The 23,489-nt window shown below is 38.3% G+C and overlaps 1 protein-coding gene and 1 non-coding gene across 2 annotated transcripts; both read left to right on the forward strand.

The window, feature by feature from the left end:
* The first annotated feature begins 516 nt into the window (after positions 1 to 516).
* Positions 517 to 622, forward strand: LOC140876919 (small nucleolar RNA R71). The gene has a single exon (XR_012149146.1). It is a non-coding gene; the product is annotated as a small nucleolar RNA R71 (small nucleolar RNA).
* An 11,357-nt stretch (positions 623 to 11,979) lies between these two features.
* LOC140871972 (uncharacterized) lies at positions 11,980 to 14,329 on the forward strand. The gene is made up of 2 exons (XM_073274712.1): positions 11,980 to 12,045; positions 13,811 to 14,329. Exons 1-2 carry the CDS (start codon positions 11,980 to 11,982, stop codon positions 14,327 to 14,329), a joined length of 585 nt encoding a protein of 194 aa, XP_073130813.1.
* The last annotated feature ends 9,160 nt before the right edge of the window (positions 14,330 to 23,489 follow it).

Below are 23,489 nucleotides of genomic sequence, written 5' to 3' on the forward strand. Positions count from 1 at the left end.
CAACGATGCCTTCCCTCACCATTTTGAGTATTGAACCCCGGTGGAGGATTCAACACATTCTTATTGTTTGCATAGGAAAAATTCTCATGATTACGTAAACTAGGATGATACTGATTGGGTACAGGATTACCTCGATAGTTGTTGTAATTACTATTGTTCACATATTGAGCTTGCTTCACACTCTCAAATCCATCAGCAGAATTTACAGCAGTCGCCAGTGATACTGTCTTAGTAGAAATTTGATTCCCTTTGGTCAGTACAGCCAACTGTGTAGAAATAGTAGCCATCTAAGTAGTCAGAGCAGTAAATGCATCAACCTCATGAATTTCAGTCGGCTTCCTTATCGCAGATGTCTCACTCGGCCACTGATAACTGTTGATAGTCATCTGCTCAAGCATCTCATAAGCCTCCTTAGGAAATTTAGAAAATATTGAACCTCCAGCCGCAACATCCACAGAAATCCTCGTTGGGCCATTCAAACCATTGTATAATAATTCAATATGTTCCCAATCTGGAAAATTGTGGTTTGGACACTTCCTAAGCATCTCCTTGTACCGCTCCCAGGCTTCATACAACTGCTCAAAATCTTGTTGTTTGAATGTAGTGATCTCTATTTTCAACTGAGCCGACTTAGCAGGAGGAAAGTACTTAGCCAAAAATTTGGAAGCCATATCATCACATGTATTGATACTTCCCAGAGGTAGTGATTGCAACCAACTACGAGCATTGTCCCTAAGAGAGAACGGGAACAATCGTAGTCTGATGGTGTCCTAAGTAACACCATGAATCTTCACTGTGTCAGCAATCTCCAAAAAAGTACGCAGGTGCAAATTTGGATCATCAGTAGCGGCACCCCTAAACTAATTCTGCTACACCATATTAATCAATGCTGGCTTCAACTCAAAATTATTTGTCGTGATATTCTGTCAAGCTATCCCAGAATAATGAGTATTGATCATCAGTCGAAAGTGATCTTTGATTGGCACCGGAGCAGTTTCAAGTCTTTCTCTTTCTCTGTTTTCTCTGTTGTCAGCCATTTGTTGCAACTCTTCTCTTATAGCTTTTCTCAACGCTTTAGCAGTTTTCTTGATTTCTGGATCAAAGAGCAGTGAGTCGTAACTTTGGCTATTTCTCATCAACTGCATAGATAGAGAAAAATTTAAAGTTAGAACCAATAATATAAAATAAAATGATCTAAATCAAAATTAAGACTAAGTAGAACAATTTAATATAAATCAAATAAAATTCATTCCCTGGAAACGGCGCCAAAAACTTGTTGCATGTTTTTTGCTCGCAAGCGCACAATGTCAAGTTAAAATATAGGAATTAAGTCCAAGTCAATCCCACGGAAAATGAATAAATGATATTATAATAAATATTTGGGACTAATCAAATCCTAATACTATGTAGAGTTAAGAAAATGGGTTGATTTTTATAAAACTAAAATTTGCAAAAAAAAAATTAAATAACCACGAGTTCACAAGAGAAAAAATCAATAAATGATGAATGCTAGAGGTTCGACTTCACTTGACTATCCACCACAATTTATTTCTAATGATTGTTCAATTCTAAATTCTTCTAATTTATTAGCCAAGAATTCCTATTATTTTCTACTACCTCTCTCGAGTGTCAAGCATAAATTCGTATTCAATAACAAACTCAATATCTCTATCAGTTCAATTATTAGATCCGGTAAATAGCACAAGAATTCTTCTATGACTTCAATGGAGTTATATGCCTCTCGAACAATATAAACACCAAAGATGTATTTTTCTATGTCTTATTAAAAATTTCCTCTCTCGAGTGATAGATTGTAAATAAAATATCATTCAATCTATGGCCAATAAATTGAAAGCATTAAAATCAAGAAAACACAAATAAACTGTTCGAAGAATTCAAATATATAAATCAAAATATTTCAATCATGGTTTCCAGTCAAGATCCGTAGACTAAGAAATTAGTTCATAATGCAATTCAAAATCAAATAAGACATGTTTTTCCAACAATTCATAAAACTAGAAAAATAGAGTTCAACGAAAAACTAGAACGAAGTAGAATTAAGCTTTTCCATCGCCGGATGCCGCCGTCTTCCGTATTCGTACCAAATTCTCGAGCTCTTGTGCAATCCAAAACTCTCAATAGCCGTCTCTATGCTCTGAATACTCTCTAAACCCTCATATCCCCCAAAATAAGCCATAAAATCCTTTTTAAAACTCGATCAAGACTTTCCAAAATTCTGGACACTGCGTAGCGCTGGAGCGCTATCTTTTGGCGCTGGAGCGCCCGACTTTATTCCTCAACAGCGCTGGAGCGCTGGTATGATAGCGCTGGAGTGCTATTTCCTCGACTTTTCAACTTTCGGAAGACTCCGTATAGCGCTGGAGCGCTAACCTATTCAACTTAAATTCATTTTTTCTCTTCTCTTTTCATCACTCTTTTTTCATCCTTTTGACTTTTTTGATCAACTAAAAAAAATATCACTTGAATTCCTACAAACAACACTAACAACAAAAGAAATGCATAATATCGCTCAAAACACAACAAAAGCCAAGCTAATTCATATAAAATATAAGTGCAAAAATTGCGCTTATCACAGGACTCACAAGTAGGTAGAGAGTTTATATCTGACATATCAAACATGCCCTCTATAGCGACCCAACCCGGATCCACTACCTAATCAGAGTTAAGAGCATAATTAAGCATGCATTAAATAAATCGTTGCGGAAGACTTAAATAAAAGCAGACCGGCAGAATACAACCGGTTAAACAAATTCGATTATACAACCCAATCGAATAAATAAGCCTAAAGGGCAAAACCTACAGCTAATCCTGCTGTCTTCACTGGTCACTGGCCACTCCAAGCTCCTGGTGCTCAATCCTGCACCTACACCTGCCCCGTCGAATGGGGTGTCCAGATACACAAAAAATACTGGACGTGAGCTCTAAGATCAATATGAAAGCACGGGTAAAACATACAAATATGATGCATGCAAATGACAGGGTATCCATATCTGGGATAACTGTATACAACTGCTCAGTAATGGCGCCTAGGACATGAGTAGTACAACCCGGGGAGCAAACCCTGCGTACACTGCTCATTCCCACTGGACGTGGACCGTGTCCCCCAGATGTTAGTAACCCATAACCCGTCGGTCCCTGGGCACTAGACATCAACCGTCCAAACAGGGCTGAGCGGCCCTACATGACTCATCTCAAAAGATGGAAAGACACAATATGATATGCACATACTGCATAATATAACACACAAATGCAACATATAAGCATTCAAAACCCGCTGGCAATCTCAGTCAGTACTTACGTACCTTTCTACGAGCAGTTCTAGCAGTCCCACTCTAGGTTCCAAGCCTATCATCAACTCTACAATGAAAATACCCATGCATCATTCATTAAGCTCTAAAAGCCTTAACTAAGCTATTGCATACTCCTAAATAATTTAAGGAGACCATAGCTATACCTGCGTCCGTCGTCAGCCCGCTGATGAAAATTGCCTCAAAACTTAGGCACAGCTCCGTTTCGACACCGGGATCGCTATGCCACTTCCGGATTCCCAATAGGATGCCTAGAACTCCCTAGATCAAGGTTAGAAGACCTAGGAATTGAGAGAGGAAAAGGAGAGGTGTGAGTTGAAAATGAAATTTCGGACCTCTATTTATAGGCAAAGTTCGGGCCGTCCGAACTCGACTTCGGATCCTCCGAACTGGTTCGGATCCCCCGTTCCTGACTTCGGAGCCTCCGATCATGACTTCGGATCCCCCGAAGTCCCATCAGTGATGTCACCAATGACGCATTATCTTCGTAGCCTCCGATCCGAGTTCGGATCCTTCGAAACCGCTCGGATCCTCCGATCTTAGGTTCGGATCCTCCGTTCCAGTTCGGAGCCTCCGAACCATCCGAACCCTCGGAACCTTCCCGACCATTTTTGAGTGTCCTGAATCCATTTCTAGACTTCGTTAACCCATTTGGCATTTTCTTAATAATGTTTTACTTAATCCAAACATGATTACTTGATTAATTACTCATTAATCGTTAATTCTGGATACGGGTCACTACATTCTCTCCTCCTTAAAAGATTTCTTCCTCGAAATCTAGGGTAATACCTCGAGAACGTAAGATAGACCACTACTTGATTGTCTGGTCGAATATCTTTCGACATGATCAGACTCTTGTCTAAATTCCTGCAACTCCATTAATGCTGAACCACATTAACACTCTCCCAACTGAAAGTTACTGCGCTATTTAGAGACAGTCAAACTTCTCTGGCAAAAATGTATCGCAACACTGATACACCTTTCATCCTGACCACGATCTCCTTGACCACGAAGGATACAAATACCCGCCTGATCGAGATAATCCTCTCAAATAAAAGTTTTAGACTGGCAAGGACCAAGTCATAATCCGACTGTCTTACGACATTCGTCGAATCACTAATCGAATCTAACCATCTAATGGTTCCAAAATTCTCAGTACTCAACACCTTTAGTCAGGAAACACCATTCCCAACACTTTGCTGACACAACAAGGCCCTATTTTCTCCTTAAGAGAATTTAGTTGACACAAAGTCATACTTCAACGTAACTGATTAACACGATTCCAGACTGGTCATCCTTCCCATGCCCTACCGAAGCAAACGAGCTTCCCAAGCAATACTGGGAATTCAATCCACCACGTCCAGTGCGAATCACAGTTCACGTTTCTTAGTATATATCAACACTAAGTCCTGATGAAAACTATCATCGCTTGCCACTAATGACGCTAAGTCATCTCTTAACCATTGGTCTGCGAAGCCACACATACACTACAATGGAAGTCATCACACCTTGATGATCTACATCATCTCAACCACAGGTTATTCACCCATGAATGTACTCGATGGACATCCTCCTGATAGTTACACATACTCGAAATCACTGTACGCTCATCAAGACTAAGGCAAGCTCCCACCAGTATGCTCGACTGGAACATTCCACAGTGCACAGACATATGGAAATGCTTCCTATTCCGTCTCGAAACTCGACAGTCATTGCACCTGGTATAACTCACATCAGAGTCTCTGATGATACCATCATCGCTCATCCCAACCTACCAAGGTTGAACATAAGATCCTGGAAACTAAATCCCAACGGATTCTTAACAGTCAAATCATTCATTTCGTTGAACGCATCAGCCTTAGCACTGAAAATACAAAGATTCCCGATGAACATGTCATCCCTGGAATATTGCAATTCGCTTGCTACAAAATTACTTGTCACCCTATGCACATCCGACTATCGTTCATTGCTAAAGTGCAATATCCTTGACAAACGGTCCGCACGGATGTGGCTTGTCAACTAGAAAGAACAAATTCAATCTATTACAATCTTGCAAAATCTATAATCCCAAAGTCAAACCTCATTGGTTACTAAGTCGATCATCGACTATCTCAGTCATCTTAATGACATCGCGCACTACACGCTGGAAAATTAGCGACACACTCTGCTGGATCTCGAGAACTAGATCCCAGCTAATGTCACATATCACGATCAAACAACTGATGTTCTCTTGCTAATGTCCATTAGCAATTTTCAACTATTCGTCGGATCTAAACACAACAATATACATAGATGTCCTCGCAGGAACACTTCACCGAAATGTCCTGTTGACATTCTCAATATCTTGTCAGTGGACAACTCTCACATGCAATAACAACGTGATCCTTTCCTAACCATTGCTATCACTAAGAAAATTGATTGGATCAATTTCGGCTTCTCCTAAACATGAAAACACTATCTTGGGAACTACCAATTCCTTTGCTTCTCTTTATTGTCAAGTTAACACCTAACTCGACCATACAAGTCAATTGCAATCGTTTCCGATTACAGCAATCTCAAAATATCTATCTCTGGAAACCCTAGAGACTACTAACTCATTCAATTTGTCGAATGCTCTGAGATTGTACGAAGTACAAATCTCCTTCAGCACTACGTGGCAAAATACTATTCCAAGTATTTCTTGATTGCTATATCCAAATCATCACTTATCGGATCAGATCACCATTGATCAATAAACCTATGTGGCTCAATCAATAACCTTGACTCAGCTGCCACAAAGAGCTATTTCCAAACACTTGGAATACCCAGATCGTTCTGGTTTCAACTCACCCATACTTGATAACCAGAAAATAGCTATTAGTAGTCTATCGACACAACCTCGTGCCTTACTACTGATATTTGTCTCGTACACTGAACTTAATCCACCTAACTCTGACAGAGTTACCAATTGCCACTAGTAGTCATTAGCACAAATCCGATGCCATCTTAGCACTACCAATCGATGTCTTGTTCACCCAATGTGAACACCAAGACGAATTAAGCTCAATATTTGCATCGCGATCTATCAACCTAGACCATTTCCATCCCATGGAAAATCCTACGCCCAACATCTAAAAATATCAGACAGTACTTAGCGCAAACCCTGGACTCACTATCCTTCCCTCGTTCATTCAGGATAAACATCATGGCTCGTCAAATCCAATCAATACTAAAGAATCCCAAAGATTCTCACAAACTCCGGACACACTCCTGATTATATCTCTAATTAATATTGTGCAACAATTCAAGACAAAGGTAGCTTACCACGATAACCAACCTGGACAATCGCCAAGGTTTCACGGGTATAGGCCACGCTTCCCTCTCATCTCAAATAGTTCTGTACAATCCTTAACATCTGATATAATTCATCCCAGATGAAATCAATCATCATGGAGTAATCCTCGCATTCGAGCTGAAGTCTTAAAACAACATCCCATCCAAGCTCTTGGATGACTCCTATCACAGGAAAACTCTAACCGCACTTTGATGACAACCCCTAGTCATTTGCTGGTAGAAATCCGTCCACCTACTAGATTCACACTTCTAACAGTAACCCAAAGGTTAAAACCTATCTGCTCAGAGTACACACTCGTCAAGGAAATCCCTCCAAGACTGATTCTCACAACAGAATACTCAACCAATATCTCGGGCACATCAGAGGATATCAAACTATCGACATCAAACCTGATATCTAATCCAAGGTCATACCCTGTTGTGACTGTCGCCAAATCCCTAGACTGAGTAGCCTTTCCACCGCCATCTCCTGAAGCACAAAGGCTCCCAGGTAACGCTGGCATAGGGTTGCGCCCCATCACGTCTAGTCATGGTCATAGTCCACACTCTTGGCATATACTTGACCTAGCATCCTGATGAAAACCATCATCACGATGACACAACCTAGAAAGGTTCAACAGTCTACTGTTCTAAGGAAACAACCTAGAACAAAGCCCAATGTTCTAAACCAAACAATACCCTTAATGCCTCTAGATGAGTCCACTCATCGCTGGCACTATTTTGGTCTTTTGACTAACTAGGTCAATCCTAGGAAAACGCCTAGACTAACCACAAGTCACACTGTTACAATCGATCCACTCAAACCCCATGAGGTACAGTAGTTGAACACTAATCAACTAAAACCAAGCTAACCTTAGCAAAATCACTCGCAATTATTCACGAATTGCTATATGTATAATTTATTTCAAGTTATGTACAATTCTCTTTATTACAATCCAATGTAATACAATTACAGTATTCCGAAAATACAATGAAATGTACAATCGAACTTGAAATAATACAACCAAAGTATGATGACTCATTTACAACTGAAATATTGTTTACAACTACAACAATACAATATTTAAATCATCGTACGAGTCTTTGTTTCTTGAGCATGAAGCTTCTAATCGACACACGCATCGATACAAGCATACTCCCGACCAATCCTCTCGGTATCTCGTCCTGCCAAGACTTTCGGAGAAGTAACTCGAGCTCGCTAACCAGCTATGCTCTGCGTCAGTGCATGTCAGTCGACCTCTTCTGCTCACAATCTACCATCAACCTTCTTCTTGTATTCAAATCATCCTTTTGAACATGAAGTTCCCGTGTGCCTATCGAACGAATCGATACAAGCATACTGGCAAAACCATGTTCTGCATGACAATCTCTCCAACTATGACTGGAGAATCTTCAGAGTAGTGTCATAATGGTACGGACGATACAGATGCAAGCATCAAGTGCGTACCATCCAACCCTCTGCCACTGCCTCTGGTATCCGGTACTCGATCCAAAGATAGGATCCACATTTGTAGAAATCTCGAATTCTCGGACACGATCCATCTTTCATGTCCGTACTTGCTGAAATCCCATAAGCAAAATCTTTAGAAATCCTGCCGATGATGATAGTCTTCGGGCAACCTAATCGCCGCATCATCACCCTTTCCAAGATCTCATCCATCCTACAAGAATAACCCAAAGACTTAATACTATATCCCAAGTCTCTTTGCATGCCGCTCTGATACCAATAAATGTAGCGACCCAACCCGGATCCACTACCTAATCAGAGTTAAGAGCATAATTAATCATGCATTAAATAAATCGCTGCGGAAGACTTAAATAAAAGTAGACCGGCAGAATACAACCGGTTAAACAAATTCGATTATAAAACCCAATCGAATAAATAAGCCTAAATGGCAAAACCTACAGCTAATCCTGCTGTCTTCACTGGTCACTGGCTACTCCAAGCTCCTGGTGCTCAATCCTGTACCTACACCTGCCCCGTCGAATGGGGTGTCCAGATACACAGAAAATACTGGACGTGAACTCTAAGCTCAATATGAAAGCACGGGTAAAACATACAAATATGATGCATGCAAATGACAGGGTATCCATAACTGGGATAACTGTATACAACTGCTCAGTAATGGCACCTAGGACATGAGTGGTACAACCCGGGGAGCAAACCCTGCGTACACTGCTCATTCCTACTGGACGTGGACCGTGTCCCCCAGATGGTAGTAACCCATAACCCGTCGGTCTCTGGGCACTAGACATCAACCGTCCAAATAGGGCTGAGCGGCCCTACATGACTCATATCAAAAGATGGAAAGGCACAATATGATATGCACATGCTGCATAATATAACACACAAATGCAACATATAAGCATGCAAAACCCGCTGGCAATCTCAGTCAGTACTTACGTACCTTTTTACGGGCAGTCCTAGCAGTCTCACTCTAGGTTCCAAGTCTATCATCAACTCTATAATGCAAATACCCATGCATCATTCATTAAGCTCTAAAAGCCTTAACTAAGCTATTGCATAATCCTAAATAATTTAAAGAGACCATAGCTATATCTGCGTCCGTCGTCAGCCCGATGATGACAATTGCCTCAAAACTTAGGCACAGCTCCGTCTCGACGTCGGGATCGCTATGCCACTTCCGGATTCCCAATAGGATGCTTAGAAATCCCAAGATCTGAGTTAGAAGGCCTAGGAATTGAGAGAGGAAAAAGAGAGGTGCGAGTTGAAAATGAAATTTCGGACCTCTATTTATAGGCGAAGTTCGGGTCGTCCGAACTCGAATTCGGATCCTCCGAACTGGTTTGGATCCCCCGTTCCTGACTTTGGAGCCTCCGTTCCTGTTCAGAGCCTCCGATCCTGACTTCGGATCCCCCGAAGTCCCATCAGTGATGTCACCAATGACGCATTATTTTCGGAGCCTCCGATCCGAGTTTGGATCCTCCGACCCCGTTCGGATCCTCCGATCTTAGGTTCGGATCCTCCGTTTCGGTTTGGAGCCTCCTAACCCGGTTCGGAGCCTCCGAACCATCCGAACCCTCGAAACCTTCCCGACCATTTTTGAGTGTCCTGAATCCATTTCTAGACTCCGTTAACCCATTTGACATTTCCTTAATCATGTTTTACTTAATCCAAACATGATTACTTGATTAATTACTCATTAATCATTAATTCTGGATACGGGTCACTACACCCTCTCCCACTAACTTGTTCATTCTCCTTGAGGAAATATGACCTAGCCTAGCGTCCCAAAGGCTTGCCGGGTTTTCACTATCGTTTTCCTTTTAATTGTTGTTACCGGTTTATCAACATAATTGACTGGAACTTTTTTTAATTTTAAGTTGTATAGATCGTTTTCAAGTTGTCCACATCCAATCAAACATTCATTCTTGTAAATATTGCAAATCTCATTCACAAAATTGCAACAAAAACCTTCTCTGTCAAGCATAGAAACAGAAATAATATTTTTAACCAAATCTGGCACAAATAAAACATCTCTCGGAAATAACTTAAAATTGTTCTGCAAAATTAAACAAACATCCCCCACATCTTTGGCCTCAACTCTGGAACCGTTCCCGAGCCTCAACTGGGTCTCACACATCCTTAGCCTACGACTTCTTGTCATTACCTGCAAATCATTGCAAATGTGAGATCCACATTGGGTATCCAATACCCAAGAAGTAGTATTAAGTTAAACATTTATTTCAATGTAGAACATACCCTTTGCAGTTTGTAACTGCTCGAGATATTCCTTGCAGTTGCGTTTCCAATGACCGGGTTTCTTGCAGTGATGACAAACATCTTCAGACTTTTCCAGGTTTGAAGCTTTGGTCTTGTGCTTCTTCTTGGGCCCAGTTTTCTTGGGTGGGGCAGAATGCTTCTTACCATTTGCATTTGGCCCCTTCTTAGCAGAAGATGAGGAACTCAGCAAAAGAACCTGTTTATCCTTCTTGAACGTGGTCTCATAATTGACAAGCATATTGACCATCTCTTCAAGGATGGCATCTAGCATGTTCATATTAAAGTTCACCACAAAACCGTCAAACGATGAAGGAAGAGAAAAAAACAGTAAGTCCACACATAGTTCTTGCTCCAACACCAACTCGAGGGTCACCAATTTTTCAATGAGCCAAATCATGTGTACTTGAGTAGTTAAATATGAGTCGAGCTCGAGCTCGAGTAGTGTGCTACTCAGCTCGGCTCGACTCGATTACACCCCTACGTGTGACTGTTTTATACTATTTTTTATTTTTCTAAATTTATAAATTTATATTATTTATTTTATTTTTTTATAATTGAGTCTCGAATTTGACTTTTTGTATATTAAACTAATACTATAGCATTCCGCCCGTGCGATGCACGAGATTTTATTTTTATGTAATTTTCTCAATTTACACATACTAGACCAAAATTGCAATTTTCCCCAACTTACACAAATTTAAAAAAAAAATCAAATTTATCTTTATATTTATTTACACTATAATTGAGCGGGAAAATAATTTTTTGGTCCAATAACTTGTCCATGTTTTTTTTTGGTCCATTAAATTTTTCGATGTGGGTTTTGGTACAATAACTTTTCATTTTCAGTTTTTTTGGTTTAATTGCATACGTGTAAATTTCTGATAGTCCATGGCTGATGAAGTGGACTAATCAGAAGCTGGCACTTATGCAATTGGACCAAAAAACACTGAAAATGAAAAGTTAGTGTACCAAAACCCACATCAGAAAATTTAATGGACCAAAACCCAAAGGGAGTAAAGTTACATGACCAAAAAACTTATTTTCCCTAATTTTGCTAATCATAATAAACAGCGCATGAAGAAATGGGATTATACAAAGCAAAGGCAACAAGAGTACTCCATCAGAGATGCAGTACACATCAAGCTCTTGCCACATCAATTTAAAGCCTTTCGAGGTGTACACAAGGTTCTAATCCGGAAGTATGAAGGATCCTATACGATCATTGCAAGGGTTGGAAAGGTATCCTATCGTCTCGATCTCCCCAACACATTGAATATTCATCTGGTCTTCCATGTGAGCATGTTAAAGCCTTATTATTCAGATGATATAGACACAAGCCGAGGCGATTCTCACCGAGCACCTCCTGTAGTAACAACTTCCTTTGAAAAAGATGTTGAAGAGTTGTTTTCCAAACACATCGAGCGACGACGTGGAGTGCAACCTAGCACTCAATATCTGATAAAGTGGAAGGGATTGCGAGAGTCTGAAGCTACATGGGAAACAAGAGATGACTTGTGGCAATTCAAGGAATTACTCCAACAATTTGAGGCGACGAGGGCGTCTGTCGAATAGATGGGGGAGAATGTCACAACCGGTACCTTCTTGGGCATTCCGAAAGATTCTAAAGCATGGTGCAAGGTATATGTTGTACATATTCTAGAAGTCTCTACATTATTCATGATTTGGACTTAAGTAGAATCCTCTAGAATGTACTTGTATACACATGACTTGTATATTCTCATGTACTAGTAAGGATCTAGAATTGTGTAGGTTGTAAAAGCTTTTGGAGAGTTAATCTCCACTGTCGGATCAAAACGATCTAGACCATTCATTGTAGGAAGCGACCATTATAAAAGGGTGGATCCATCATTTGTAACTCAACATGTTTGAAAGCAATACAAAGCATTATACAAGCTCTCTTGTGTTCTTACTCAAACACTTACACACACTTGCGCAACAAAGGCTGCTTTGCTAGTACTCGCAAGGGGCAAAGTTGAGGGGCAATGCCCATTTGTCTCGAGCCAATAAATAAACATATGGAGGACATTATTATATATATATATATATATATATATATATATATATATATATATATTTAAATATTTCTTTATTAAAAGAAAGGGCATTCCATGTTTTTTCATACCCCTCTGCTTGTCTCCCCCTTCTGCAACTGACAAACAAATTCATTTCTTCTTTCACCTCCTGCACTCACAAACTCCATCTATAACCAACCAAACGTGGTTGTACGTATTTTCTCATGGGAACGACACCAGGCAACCAGCGATCCTATCCTATATATCAATAATTTCTCTTCTATTTTTCCATATCCGATCCATTTCTTTTTTTGTTTGCAGTGTTTGAGATTTTCTCTAAGATGAGTGATGCTACTGAAGAAGTTCCGGTCAGTTCTTAAGAATATGATGAAGTATTTTCTGTGCAATACATCAACGAAATTCATGATATAAGGCTAGATTTAGTTAATCGGATACACAAATTCGAAAGGCTAGCCTTAGCTGTTGCAAACATCTACCTCGGATTTCAAGGCACATGTGTTACTGTCATAGCCAATCGCACATCCTCATTGTGCTACAACATGTGGTATGTTTTATTAGTGTCTCTCTTAATTTGGAAATTTAAATAAATTTAAACGGGGTGGGTACTTATCCATGTATATATAAACACGGGAAAAAAATTGTAATTGTATTCCATCTACACAACTAACTTCTTAATTAAAAGGCGAGTAGGACGCAAACTACTTATAATAATTATATTCATAATTGTGACATATTTTGAGTATATCCAATCCAAGATTTTAATTGTGGGATCTTATACACTGGGTAGGTGTCTTGTGTGTGACTGTTTTATACCTATTAACATGGCTGTTAATTTGGGGGTGTCATCTTGTTTTCAAAAAATAAAATAAAATCTATCCTCATCTTTATATTTGTAATTGTATTCCATCTATAAAGATTCCAACATTCCTAATATAATATAATATGGAGGTTAAATTAAAAAAAAACGATAATGCATTGCATTTATTGTGATTTTATCCATAAACAATTTCTTGTGTCATTTCAGTTTACCATTCATCTTTAATTCATACCTACTTCTAAACTGACTCACACTAAATGTTTTAAATATGTAGCTTGACATTTTTCCGCACACTTTTCGTTTGCCAAACTACATTGACACTAAGATAAACCTTGAACTCATTCTTAAAAGGATCGAGTTCCATTGTACTTAGCTAAAGACTGCTTGAAAGTATATTCACCCCCCTCTAGACTTTCAACCGATCCTATCAAGTGGTATCAGAGAGGTTATTATCTTATTCTTAAAACACTTGAACAAAATGTCTTCATTCAGCAAAATTCCTATGTTCTCAAAGGAATATTTTGATGACTAGAAAATTCACATGCAAGCACACTTATCAGCATTAGATGATGATATGTGGTTTGTTATCACTGATGGACCTCTTGAGATCACAAAGGTTAATATTGTTGTAACCCTATCTGGAGGTGCTCCACAATACATTGAGAAACCTAGAATCGAATGGATTACGGAGGACAAAAAGAAGGCAAATATGGACAATGTGGCTAAGGATATCTTGTATAAAACTCTTGACAAGAATATCTTTAGCAAAATCAAGACATGCAAGACTGGAAAAGAGATTTGGGAAAAGTTGATCCAACTTTGTGAAGGAAATGAACAAACAAAAGAAAACAAGCTATCTGTAGCTACTCAAAAGTTTGACAACATCAAAATGAGACCAGGAGAATCTATGACAGAGTTTGATGAAAGAGTTAGTAGCATTGTCATTGAGCTCAATGGATTGGGCAAAACATATCCCAACAGGGAAGTCATTCTCAAAGTAATTCGAGGCCTTCCCAAAGAATGGGATGTGAAAACAATGGCCATGAGATAATCTAAGGATCTGAACAAGTTAGAACTTCATGACATGTTTGCAGATCTAAAATCATATGAATTCGAGTTACAAACTCAAGAGGAAGATCAATCTACCTCACAATTAACCAAAGCCTTGACTACAGTAAAATTTGAGTCACCGGCCAAAGCAGAAAAGTCAACAGAACAACTAAGCACTGATGCCATGTCCTTGTTTGTAAAGAAATTTGGAAAATTTATCAGAAGAAACCAAGAAAGATCACAGAGAAGAAGTTTCCAAAAGAAAGTTTCAGTTGAAGAACCAAGAAGCTGTTTCAACTGTGGAAAAACAGGACATTTCATTTTCGATTGCCCCAAACCAAAGAACTTTGACAAAAAGAAAAGTTCAAGGAATGAAAGACATACTTTAAGACAAAAGCATGAAGCATTGGTTGCAAAGGACAGCAAGACCAAGTGGGCAGAGACAGACAGTGACTCAGAAGAATCAAATGATTCTTCTAGCTCAAGTGATGATGAAGAAGAAGTCAAATGTCTTATGGCAAACGATCATGAATCTCCATCCACCAGTGAACAGGTATTTGATTTTAGTCCTGAGGAATTTACCAGAGAAGAACTAATCAAAGCTCTTCATGATATGGTAAATGAATATCATCAACTGTCCTTAACATTCAATGAAGTTAAAGCCAAGCAAAAGGATCTGCAAGACAACTCAACTGAACTCTCCTTTGAACAATCAGTTGAGATAAGCTGTCTTGAAACAGAGATTGTTGTGCTCCGAACTGAGAATGAACAGCTCAAGATTGATATCAAGAATCTTACAATCGAAAAACATGATATGAATGAAATAATAAAATCTTGGAATAAATCTTCAAGCCTATTGGCAGAAATAAATGATTCACAAAGACCAACCATGACAAAACTGGTCTTGGATTTGGTAAGACAATGGAAACTGGTGAATCAAGCACTCTACCTAAAATGAACATGTGCAAAGGTAAATATATAAACTTTGTGCAAGCAGTTAAGGAACATGAAGATGAAAAACCTATTCTGATGGCTTGGCAACAAATAGAGCAGATGAACAGAAGAGGATTTGGTATTGGCTTCAATCCTCATGAAACTAAGGCAGAGATTGCTAAAAGTCCTAAACAGACTAATGCATTTCAACCTAATCTCATGAGAGGAAATAGGAATCAATACCATAATCAACATCCTGCTCAAAAGCGATATAGAAATATCAAGGACATTGGAAAAGGCAAACAACATACAGTTTCACAAGCTCATTACACTCCACTATCTAGAGCATCTAATTTAGTGCATACCTATAGGAACACACAAACTGGCAAACTAGTTAAAGTATTCCAGGTTTGGGTTCCTAAAGGATTAATCCCTCGTGGACCCAAATAGATATGGGTACCAAAAGTTATTCAACTTTGTGAATGCAGGAAGCAGGTATCAAGAAAAAGGAAGAAGAATCATGGTACCTAGACAGTGGATGCTCGAGACACATGACTGGAAATAATGAGTTATTATCTGAGCTTGTTGAATTCAATGGTCCCATTATCACCTTTGGTGATAACTCAAAGGGTAAGACCGTGGGTAAGGGTAAGATAATCCAAGGCAACATTATCATTCAAGATGTCCTATTGGTTGAAACTCTCAAATATAACTTACTCAGCATTAGTCAAATGTGTGACTATGGGCACTCTGTTGAATTTCAAAAGTTAAACTGCATTATTAAGGATGCCTCTGGTAACATTATATTGATAGGAAATCGATATGGAAATACTTATAAAGTATGCTGGAATATTCAGTCTAGCAAACCAGTTTGCCTCGTAGCTTCCAATTCTAAGCGCAACTGGATTTGGCACAAGCGACTGAATCATCTTAACTTCAAATCAATTGACAATCTGAGTAAGCTCGAGCTAGTAACAGGACTGCCTAAAATTGATTTTTCAAAAGACAAAGTCTGCTCAGCTTTTTAATTTGGGAAGCAAGTTAGATCATCGTTTAAAAACAAGGGTTATAACTCATCTTCACGATGCTTAGAACTGTTACATATGGACTTGTTTGGTCCAATCCCAGTAACAAGCTTAGGATGAATGAGGTATACACTTGTCATCATTGATGATTATTCACGTTTTACCTGGGTTATTTTCTTGAAATCAAAATATCAAACTACTTCTCAACTCATAAAAATCTTTAAAAGACTTTTTAACAAAAGATCAAGTAATATTGACAGAATCAGAAGTGATAGAGAAACTGAATTTGTCAATCATACTTTATCTTCATTTTTAGAGCATTATGGAATCAAACATGAATTCTCAGCAGCTAGAACACCACAACAAAATGGTGTTGCAGAAAGGAGGAATCGTACTCTTAAATAAGCTGCGAGAACCATGTTAGTTGACTCCAAGATTTCTCAAAAATTTTGGGCAAAAGCTGTGAACACTGCTTGCTACACTCAGAACAGATCAATGATATGCAAGAAATTTTTTAAAACCCCATATGAGATCTGGAATGGCAGACAACCAAATGTATCATACTTTAAGATCTTCGGGAGTAAGTGCTTCATTCACAACAATGGTAAAAATCATCTGACTGCATTTGATGCAAAGTCAGATGAGGGTATTTTTCTGGGGTATTCCTCAATCAGTAAAGCTTATAGAGTCTTCAACAAAAGAACTCTAAATGTTGAGGAATCAATCCATGTTATTTTTTTATGAAGATCTTACTATTGATGTTGCAACTAATACTCATAAACTCTCAGATCTATTTCAAGAAATACATTTTGACAACGATAATCAGGACGAAAGTGAAGACGAAACTTCACCACCCACAAGAACCCTTTAATCTCCTGAACCAGAACCAGTTAATCCAATAGTTGAGGATCTTAACACTGATCAAACAGTTGATACTCACCAAACTCACACAGTTGAGGATATTGGAGAACAGCACCATGAGACCACAGAGCTTGATCAAACCAACATAACCAGTCAAGATCCAGAAGCTCAAGTAATCAGTGGAAGTAAGTCTAATACTAGACTGAAATGGTCCAAAAAGCATCCATTCAACTCTGTTATTGGTAATAGTTTAGCACCTATAAGGACTCGAGGACAAATGATTAAAGAACTTCTTCACGCAACCTTCATATCTCAAGAAGAGCTAAAGAAAATTGAAGAAGCATTGGCTGATAGCTTTTGGATAGATGCAATGCAAGAAGAGCTAAATCAGTTTACTAGAAATGCAGTCTGGGATCTCGTTCCAAGACCAACACATCAATCATTCATTGGCACTAGATGGGTCTTTAGAAACAAGCTAAATAATGAAGGAACTGTAGTAAGAAATAAGGCAAGATTAGTAGCTCAAGGATACAGACAAGAAGAAGGAATTGACTATGACGAAACCTATGCACCAGTAGCTAGACTGGAAGCAATAAGAATATTTCTTGCTTATGCTTCATTCAAGAACTTCAAGGTTTATCAAATGGACGTTAAAAGTTCTTTCTTGAATGGAAAACTCCAAGAAAAAGTGTTTGTTTAACAACCACCAGGATTCACAAATCATCAATTTCCAAATCATGTGTATCATTTAAATAAAGCTCTTTTGGACTGAAACAGGCTCCTAGAGCTTGGTATGACACTCTAACCAAATTTCTTCTTGAACACGAATTTACTATAGGCACAGTTGACAAAACACTGTTAAAATTTATGAAAGGTGGTCACACTTTATTAGTTCAAATATATGTTGATGATATCATTTTTGGGTCAACTAACCCCAAATTATGCACTAGATTCTCAAAGCTAATGCAGGAAAAATTCGAGATGAGCATGATGAGTGAACTAAATTTCTTTTTTGGATTACAAGTTCGACAAATGGACAGTGGAACATTTATAAGCCAAACTAAGTATACCAAAGAATTAATTAAAAAGTTTGGTATGGAAAATTGCACGGTTGCAACAACTCCCATGGGTGCATCAATCAAACTTGACAAAGACGAAGGGGTAATATCAGTTGATGCTACAATGTATCGAGGTCTAATTGGGTCATTACTTTATTTAACAGCTAGTAGACCTGACATTGTTTTTGCAGTATGTTTATGTTCAAGATTTCAATCAAATCCTAAGCAATCCCACTTCATAGCTGGAAAAAGTATACTGAGATATCTAAAGGGAACACAAAATGTTGGCCTATGGTATGCTAAGCACAACTCCTTCAATCTAGTTGGATATTCAGATGTTGATTATGCTGGATGTAAACTGGATCTAAAAAATTAATATTTTAAAGATTTGCAGCAAAGTAAAATAATCAATGGATTTTGATAACACGCACACAACTTTCAACGAATTAAATACCAATCAGAGGAAAAATGGTCTAGAGATTTAGATTTCACCTGGTTTCAACAACAATCACTCCTAATTAATTTATTTTCTTGAATTCCTTTCAATTAATAACCAAGAACACTTAGATTATTCTATTTTACTCTCCCGAGCAACAAATAGAGTGTATCAACTACAATTCAATTCCAATATCTCTATTAAAAATCTAATCGTAATGTTATATGTAAAACAATGTTCTTCCTAAGGCTCCATTAATGTTATATACTCTCCCGAGCTATGGAAATAAAAAACATGAGTCACCAATATTCTGTGATAACACCAACACAATTGCAATTACTTACAACCCTGTTCTCACTCGCGAACAAAGCATATCGAAGTTAGACATCATTTTATCCGAGATCATGCACTCAAAAAGAACATTCGACTGGAGTACATTTTAACAGAACAACAGACAGCAGACATCTTCACAAAACCTCTCCCAGAGTCTAAGTTTTCTTACTTTCGAAATATTTTAGGACTTATCAATTTAGAGTAAAATTAGTTTATCTATTGTACCTTGTCTAATCAGTTTAGTATGACCTAAACTGAATTAGTTGCAGGGGCTTAAACTAACTTTCTAGTTGTTATTTTAAGTGTTGATAAACTCTTCTCTGTCTTTAAAAAAAAAAATTACGTATATTTTAAGGGGAAATTTCTTTTGCAGAATATCATGTAGACTTGCATCAAACAACTCATTTCATTAATAAACTCCTTTTACAATATCTATTTCTATTTCCACAGCCATTTTCAAAAGACGAATATGCTCCTCTAATGGGCCATCTTCCACCTCTTCCAGGCCATGGAAAAGGGTTACCACCCTTAAATCTTTCTTCAAGAGCAGGAGTCGTATGCCTTCCCGGCCAAGGACATACGCAACATCATTTATTCCAAGCACTTGCTTGTATTTCTCAATACGTCGCACCTCATCAGAATCGAGTGCATCTGGACCTCTGAACTGCATTTGAATCAGCTTTGCTCGCAGTCGAGCAACTTTTTCTTCGATAAAATCATCATGAGAAATTTTTCAGCTCTCCATTTCTTCTATTTTAGTGTTTATCTAAACGTCTTTATTTTGTTTATACATATATAGACTAAAAATCCAGTTATCGAAGAGTTTTTCACATTTATTATATATTAAATTTAAATATTTGGAATTTCGAGAGTCTCTCACGTATAAATTTTCACGAAATAAGGCACTGTTTATGACAAGAAAATCTCTGAAATACTGACTGCATGTAATCATCACATGATAGCATAGTTTCTCGTGCCCTTTAGTGGTTCAGCTTACCTTCACTCAATTAACTTAGTTGCACCTAATCAGTTTAGGAAAAATCAGTTTATGTACCTTATCAGTTTAGGAAAAATCAGTTTATGTATCTTATCAGTTTAGGAAAAATCAGTTGATAAACAAAATCATTCTAGATAAAATACCTATTTTATTAAAACTTCAGAATCAAAAAGGTTACAATGACACACTTTTTATCTCCCTCATTTTGAGAAAAACTTCATAACTCCAGCTTGTCACCCATGCTCGAAGAGGAGCAACAGCAGGATCAGTTAGTTCATGAGTTGCAATGCGAACCAACGTGATGTACTCCTTACTAAGCATCATATAGAGAATATTTTTATCCTTAAAAATATCTCTGGGTGCAAAAGTATCCAGTGCTATCATGTAACCCTTTGACCTATCTCCTCAGCATCCTCAAATTTTTTCGGAGGAAATTGAGCATGATGATACATATGGAGTTCTTCAATTTTTAGCCAGACCTTCATTACTTTTTCAAAAACATGTTCTTCAATCTTCCTCTTCTCAGCTTCAAAATATTTGTCACGGCATGATTCACATGCCACATACAGACTCTGACCAAAACCAAACAAGGGAATATTATCACTCATTTTCTTTTGCTATCATATCGTAGCTTCACCTCTCTTATAGGGTTATCTATAGCGTGTATAGAGGGAAATACGTGTACTTTCTCCCGCTCACTGTACTAGTAAATTTGAATTTTAAATTCCTCTGAAAGCCACGTCACTTCAGTGTCGTATTGACCAAGTCTTTCATTTCATTTTACAAGCAACTAAGTTCTTCAAAGAACCTTAACTTCAATCTAACTTCTCCTCTGATTATTCTATTGATCCACAGGAAAGAATATCAATGGCTACCTCATCTGCAGTTTACATTCTCAATGCTCTCGTCGTTGATTTTGAATCCCTATACGGAATGAACAAACCAGAGATATCAAAGGTTTGCACTGCTTTGGAACAATCTAGGCTTCGCAATTTTTTAGATATCAAGCAGTTGAGAATCTACCAAAACGATCTACTGTCACTTTATCATCACTGCAAGCTCAGCGATGATGGAACTTTATTGATCTCTCTCGGAGGACATTCTGTTCAGATCAGTGAAGCATTCTTTTCCAGCACTTTCAGTTTACCTACCTCAGGTAACACTGATTTCAACATTATTTCAACTACTGATATCACCGAGATGCATCATTCATTTTCGGGATCTAGTCAACCGATTTCTTTATCTGGACTCAAAAGAGATCTTAAACCTGAATATCAAATGTTAGCTGATATTGTTGTCAAAAGCATTTTGGCCAAAGGTGGATCCTTTGCTAGATTAACTGTTGGAAAGTTTAAAGTAATGACGGCTATCATGAAAGGTGTAAAGATCAATTGGAGTAACATTCTGTTCAATATCTTTGTTCAAATGATGACACCTAAAAAGCAATCCTCTGGTTATATTCTTCAAACCAGTCAACTTCTCGAAGCTTTGGGAATGTCTCTCCAAGCTTCATCCCAACTGCACAAGTTCAGAATTCTAAATCATGAATATCTCACAAATTTTCAATCCAGAGAATCAGCTGACTCAACAATTGCAAAAGTGCAGAAAACACCATCAAATAAGTCCACCAAAAAGAAAAGAAATTTCGTCATTGATGATAGTGATGAGACTGACAGTGAAGAAGTGGTTAAATTGCCTCAAACCAAGCGAACAAGAACGTTACAAGCAAAGGCTGTAACTTCTCCATCTAAACTGATCATTCCTATGATTCCTAAACCAGCTAGTTTGGTCTCAACCGAAGACACTCACCTTACTGATAAAACGACTGAGGAATTAACAACCAAAACTGATCCAAAAGGAAAGCAACCTATGATGATTGAACCACTTCAGAGTCGTCAATCTTCTCTATAAATCCCAACATCCGAAGATTTGAGCACTATTGTTAAAACCCGGACAGCTACCCTGCATTCTATCTCACCAATTATCATTCTGCCTCCAGCAACACCAATCGGTGGTCTCTCCTCGAAACAAACTGTTGAATACACTCACTCTGGCTTGGACTTGGTAGCAGGAAGTTCACAAATCGCTTTATCCTCAGATCCTGACAGACCATCCAATGCCATTCAACTCCAAATTGACTTGACCATAGATGAAGTAATTGAATATGCTGAGAAACGCACTGCTGAAATATTTGATACTTGGCATCAATACAGGACTTCTACCTTAGCCAGGAACTTCACCAAGAATACTGAGATCTCTAAGTTTGTCAAAACTGAAGAGATTGTGCTAAGAGTAGTCAAGACAACCAATATTCAAGAAGCTTTGATGAGAAGAAAGTATTTCTATGATCTTCTGCAGATAAAGAAGCTAGGAGAAATTGTTGATGATGTTACGCCTTAAACGCATATAAATCTCGGATTATGAGATTAATGTTTTTAATGCATTAACAAGTCTTATTTCTCTATGTTTTGATGATTAACAAAACTAGGTTAAAATGTTACTAATATTTACATTGAGCCTATTACAGAGTTAAAATTTTCAAGATGAATTAAGACTAAATTCATACTCAAGATCAGAAACAAAATTCGAAAAAGTATACTGCTACGGGATCGGAAGCTCCGATTAGAGATCGGAACCTCCGATCATGATCAGAAGCACCTTCGGAAGCTAAGGGTAGATCGGAAGCTCCGATCAGGGTTTGGAAGCTCCGATCTATTTCAGGAAATTTTATATTGTTCAGAATGAAGAACGGAAGCTACGAAGAACAAGTTCGGAAGCTCCGAACTATGATCGGAAGGTCCGATCATTTTCTAAAGAATATTATATTGTTCGGAAGCAGATCGGAGGCAACGAAGTGAAGCAGATCGGAAGCACCGAACGTGATCGGACGTTCCGATCTTGAACGGCCGCCTGATAATCTTGTCCGGATGACTTTTGCCCGACAACACATTTATTGCGCCGATCGGAAGCTCCGAAATGGATCGGACGTTCCGATCCAGTACACCCGCGTGTCTCAGAATTCAAATTTCGGAAGCTCCGATGTAGGGATCGGAAGTTCCGATCGATGCCAAATTTTCAGCTATAAAAGGAAGCATTCCGAGGCCATTCAATACATCCCAACATCTTCAAGTCTCTCAATCCTCTCAAGCATTATTCAATCCATTTGTTGAGCAATTTGTAGCCCCTTTTGAGTGTTCAAAATATATTCACATATCGAGTTGTATACGGGGTTGTAAAATCGAGGGTTGTTAGTTTGTGCGTTGGGTACTCGGTTTTGTAAACACTTGTGTGTGAAGACAAGTGTATTTTACGAGTGTTGAGGCTATCTTTGGAGACCTTAAGGCCAAGTGTTGAGTTGTTTTGGCGCGGTGATCGTGTCAAGTTGTAAGGCTATCCTTGGAGCCATCAAGGCCAAGAGTTGAAGTGCTAGTGGATCCTTGGTTAATCGACTTAACCAAGAAGGGGAGACGTAGACGATTTATCGTCGAACTTCCATAAACATCTCTTATCTCTTTTAC

The sequence above is a fragment of the Henckelia pumila genome, chromosome 1 (assembly GCF_033568475.1).
Source record: "Henckelia pumila isolate YLH828 chromosome 1, ASM3356847v2, whole genome shotgun sequence".
Taxonomy (NCBI): Eukaryota; Viridiplantae; Streptophyta; class Magnoliopsida; order Lamiales; family Gesneriaceae; genus Henckelia; species Henckelia pumila.

Excerpts from the sequence above, each read along its gene's own strand:
- LOC140871972 (XM_073274712.1), top strand. The coding sequence starts at position 11,980 with ATGGGGGAGAATGTCACAACCGGTACCTTCTTGGGCATTCCGAAAGAT. Across the intron at positions 12,046-13,810 it reads ATTCTAAAGCATGGTGCAAG|AAAATTCACATGCAAGCACA; the intron begins GTATATGTTGTA and ends TTTGATGACTAG.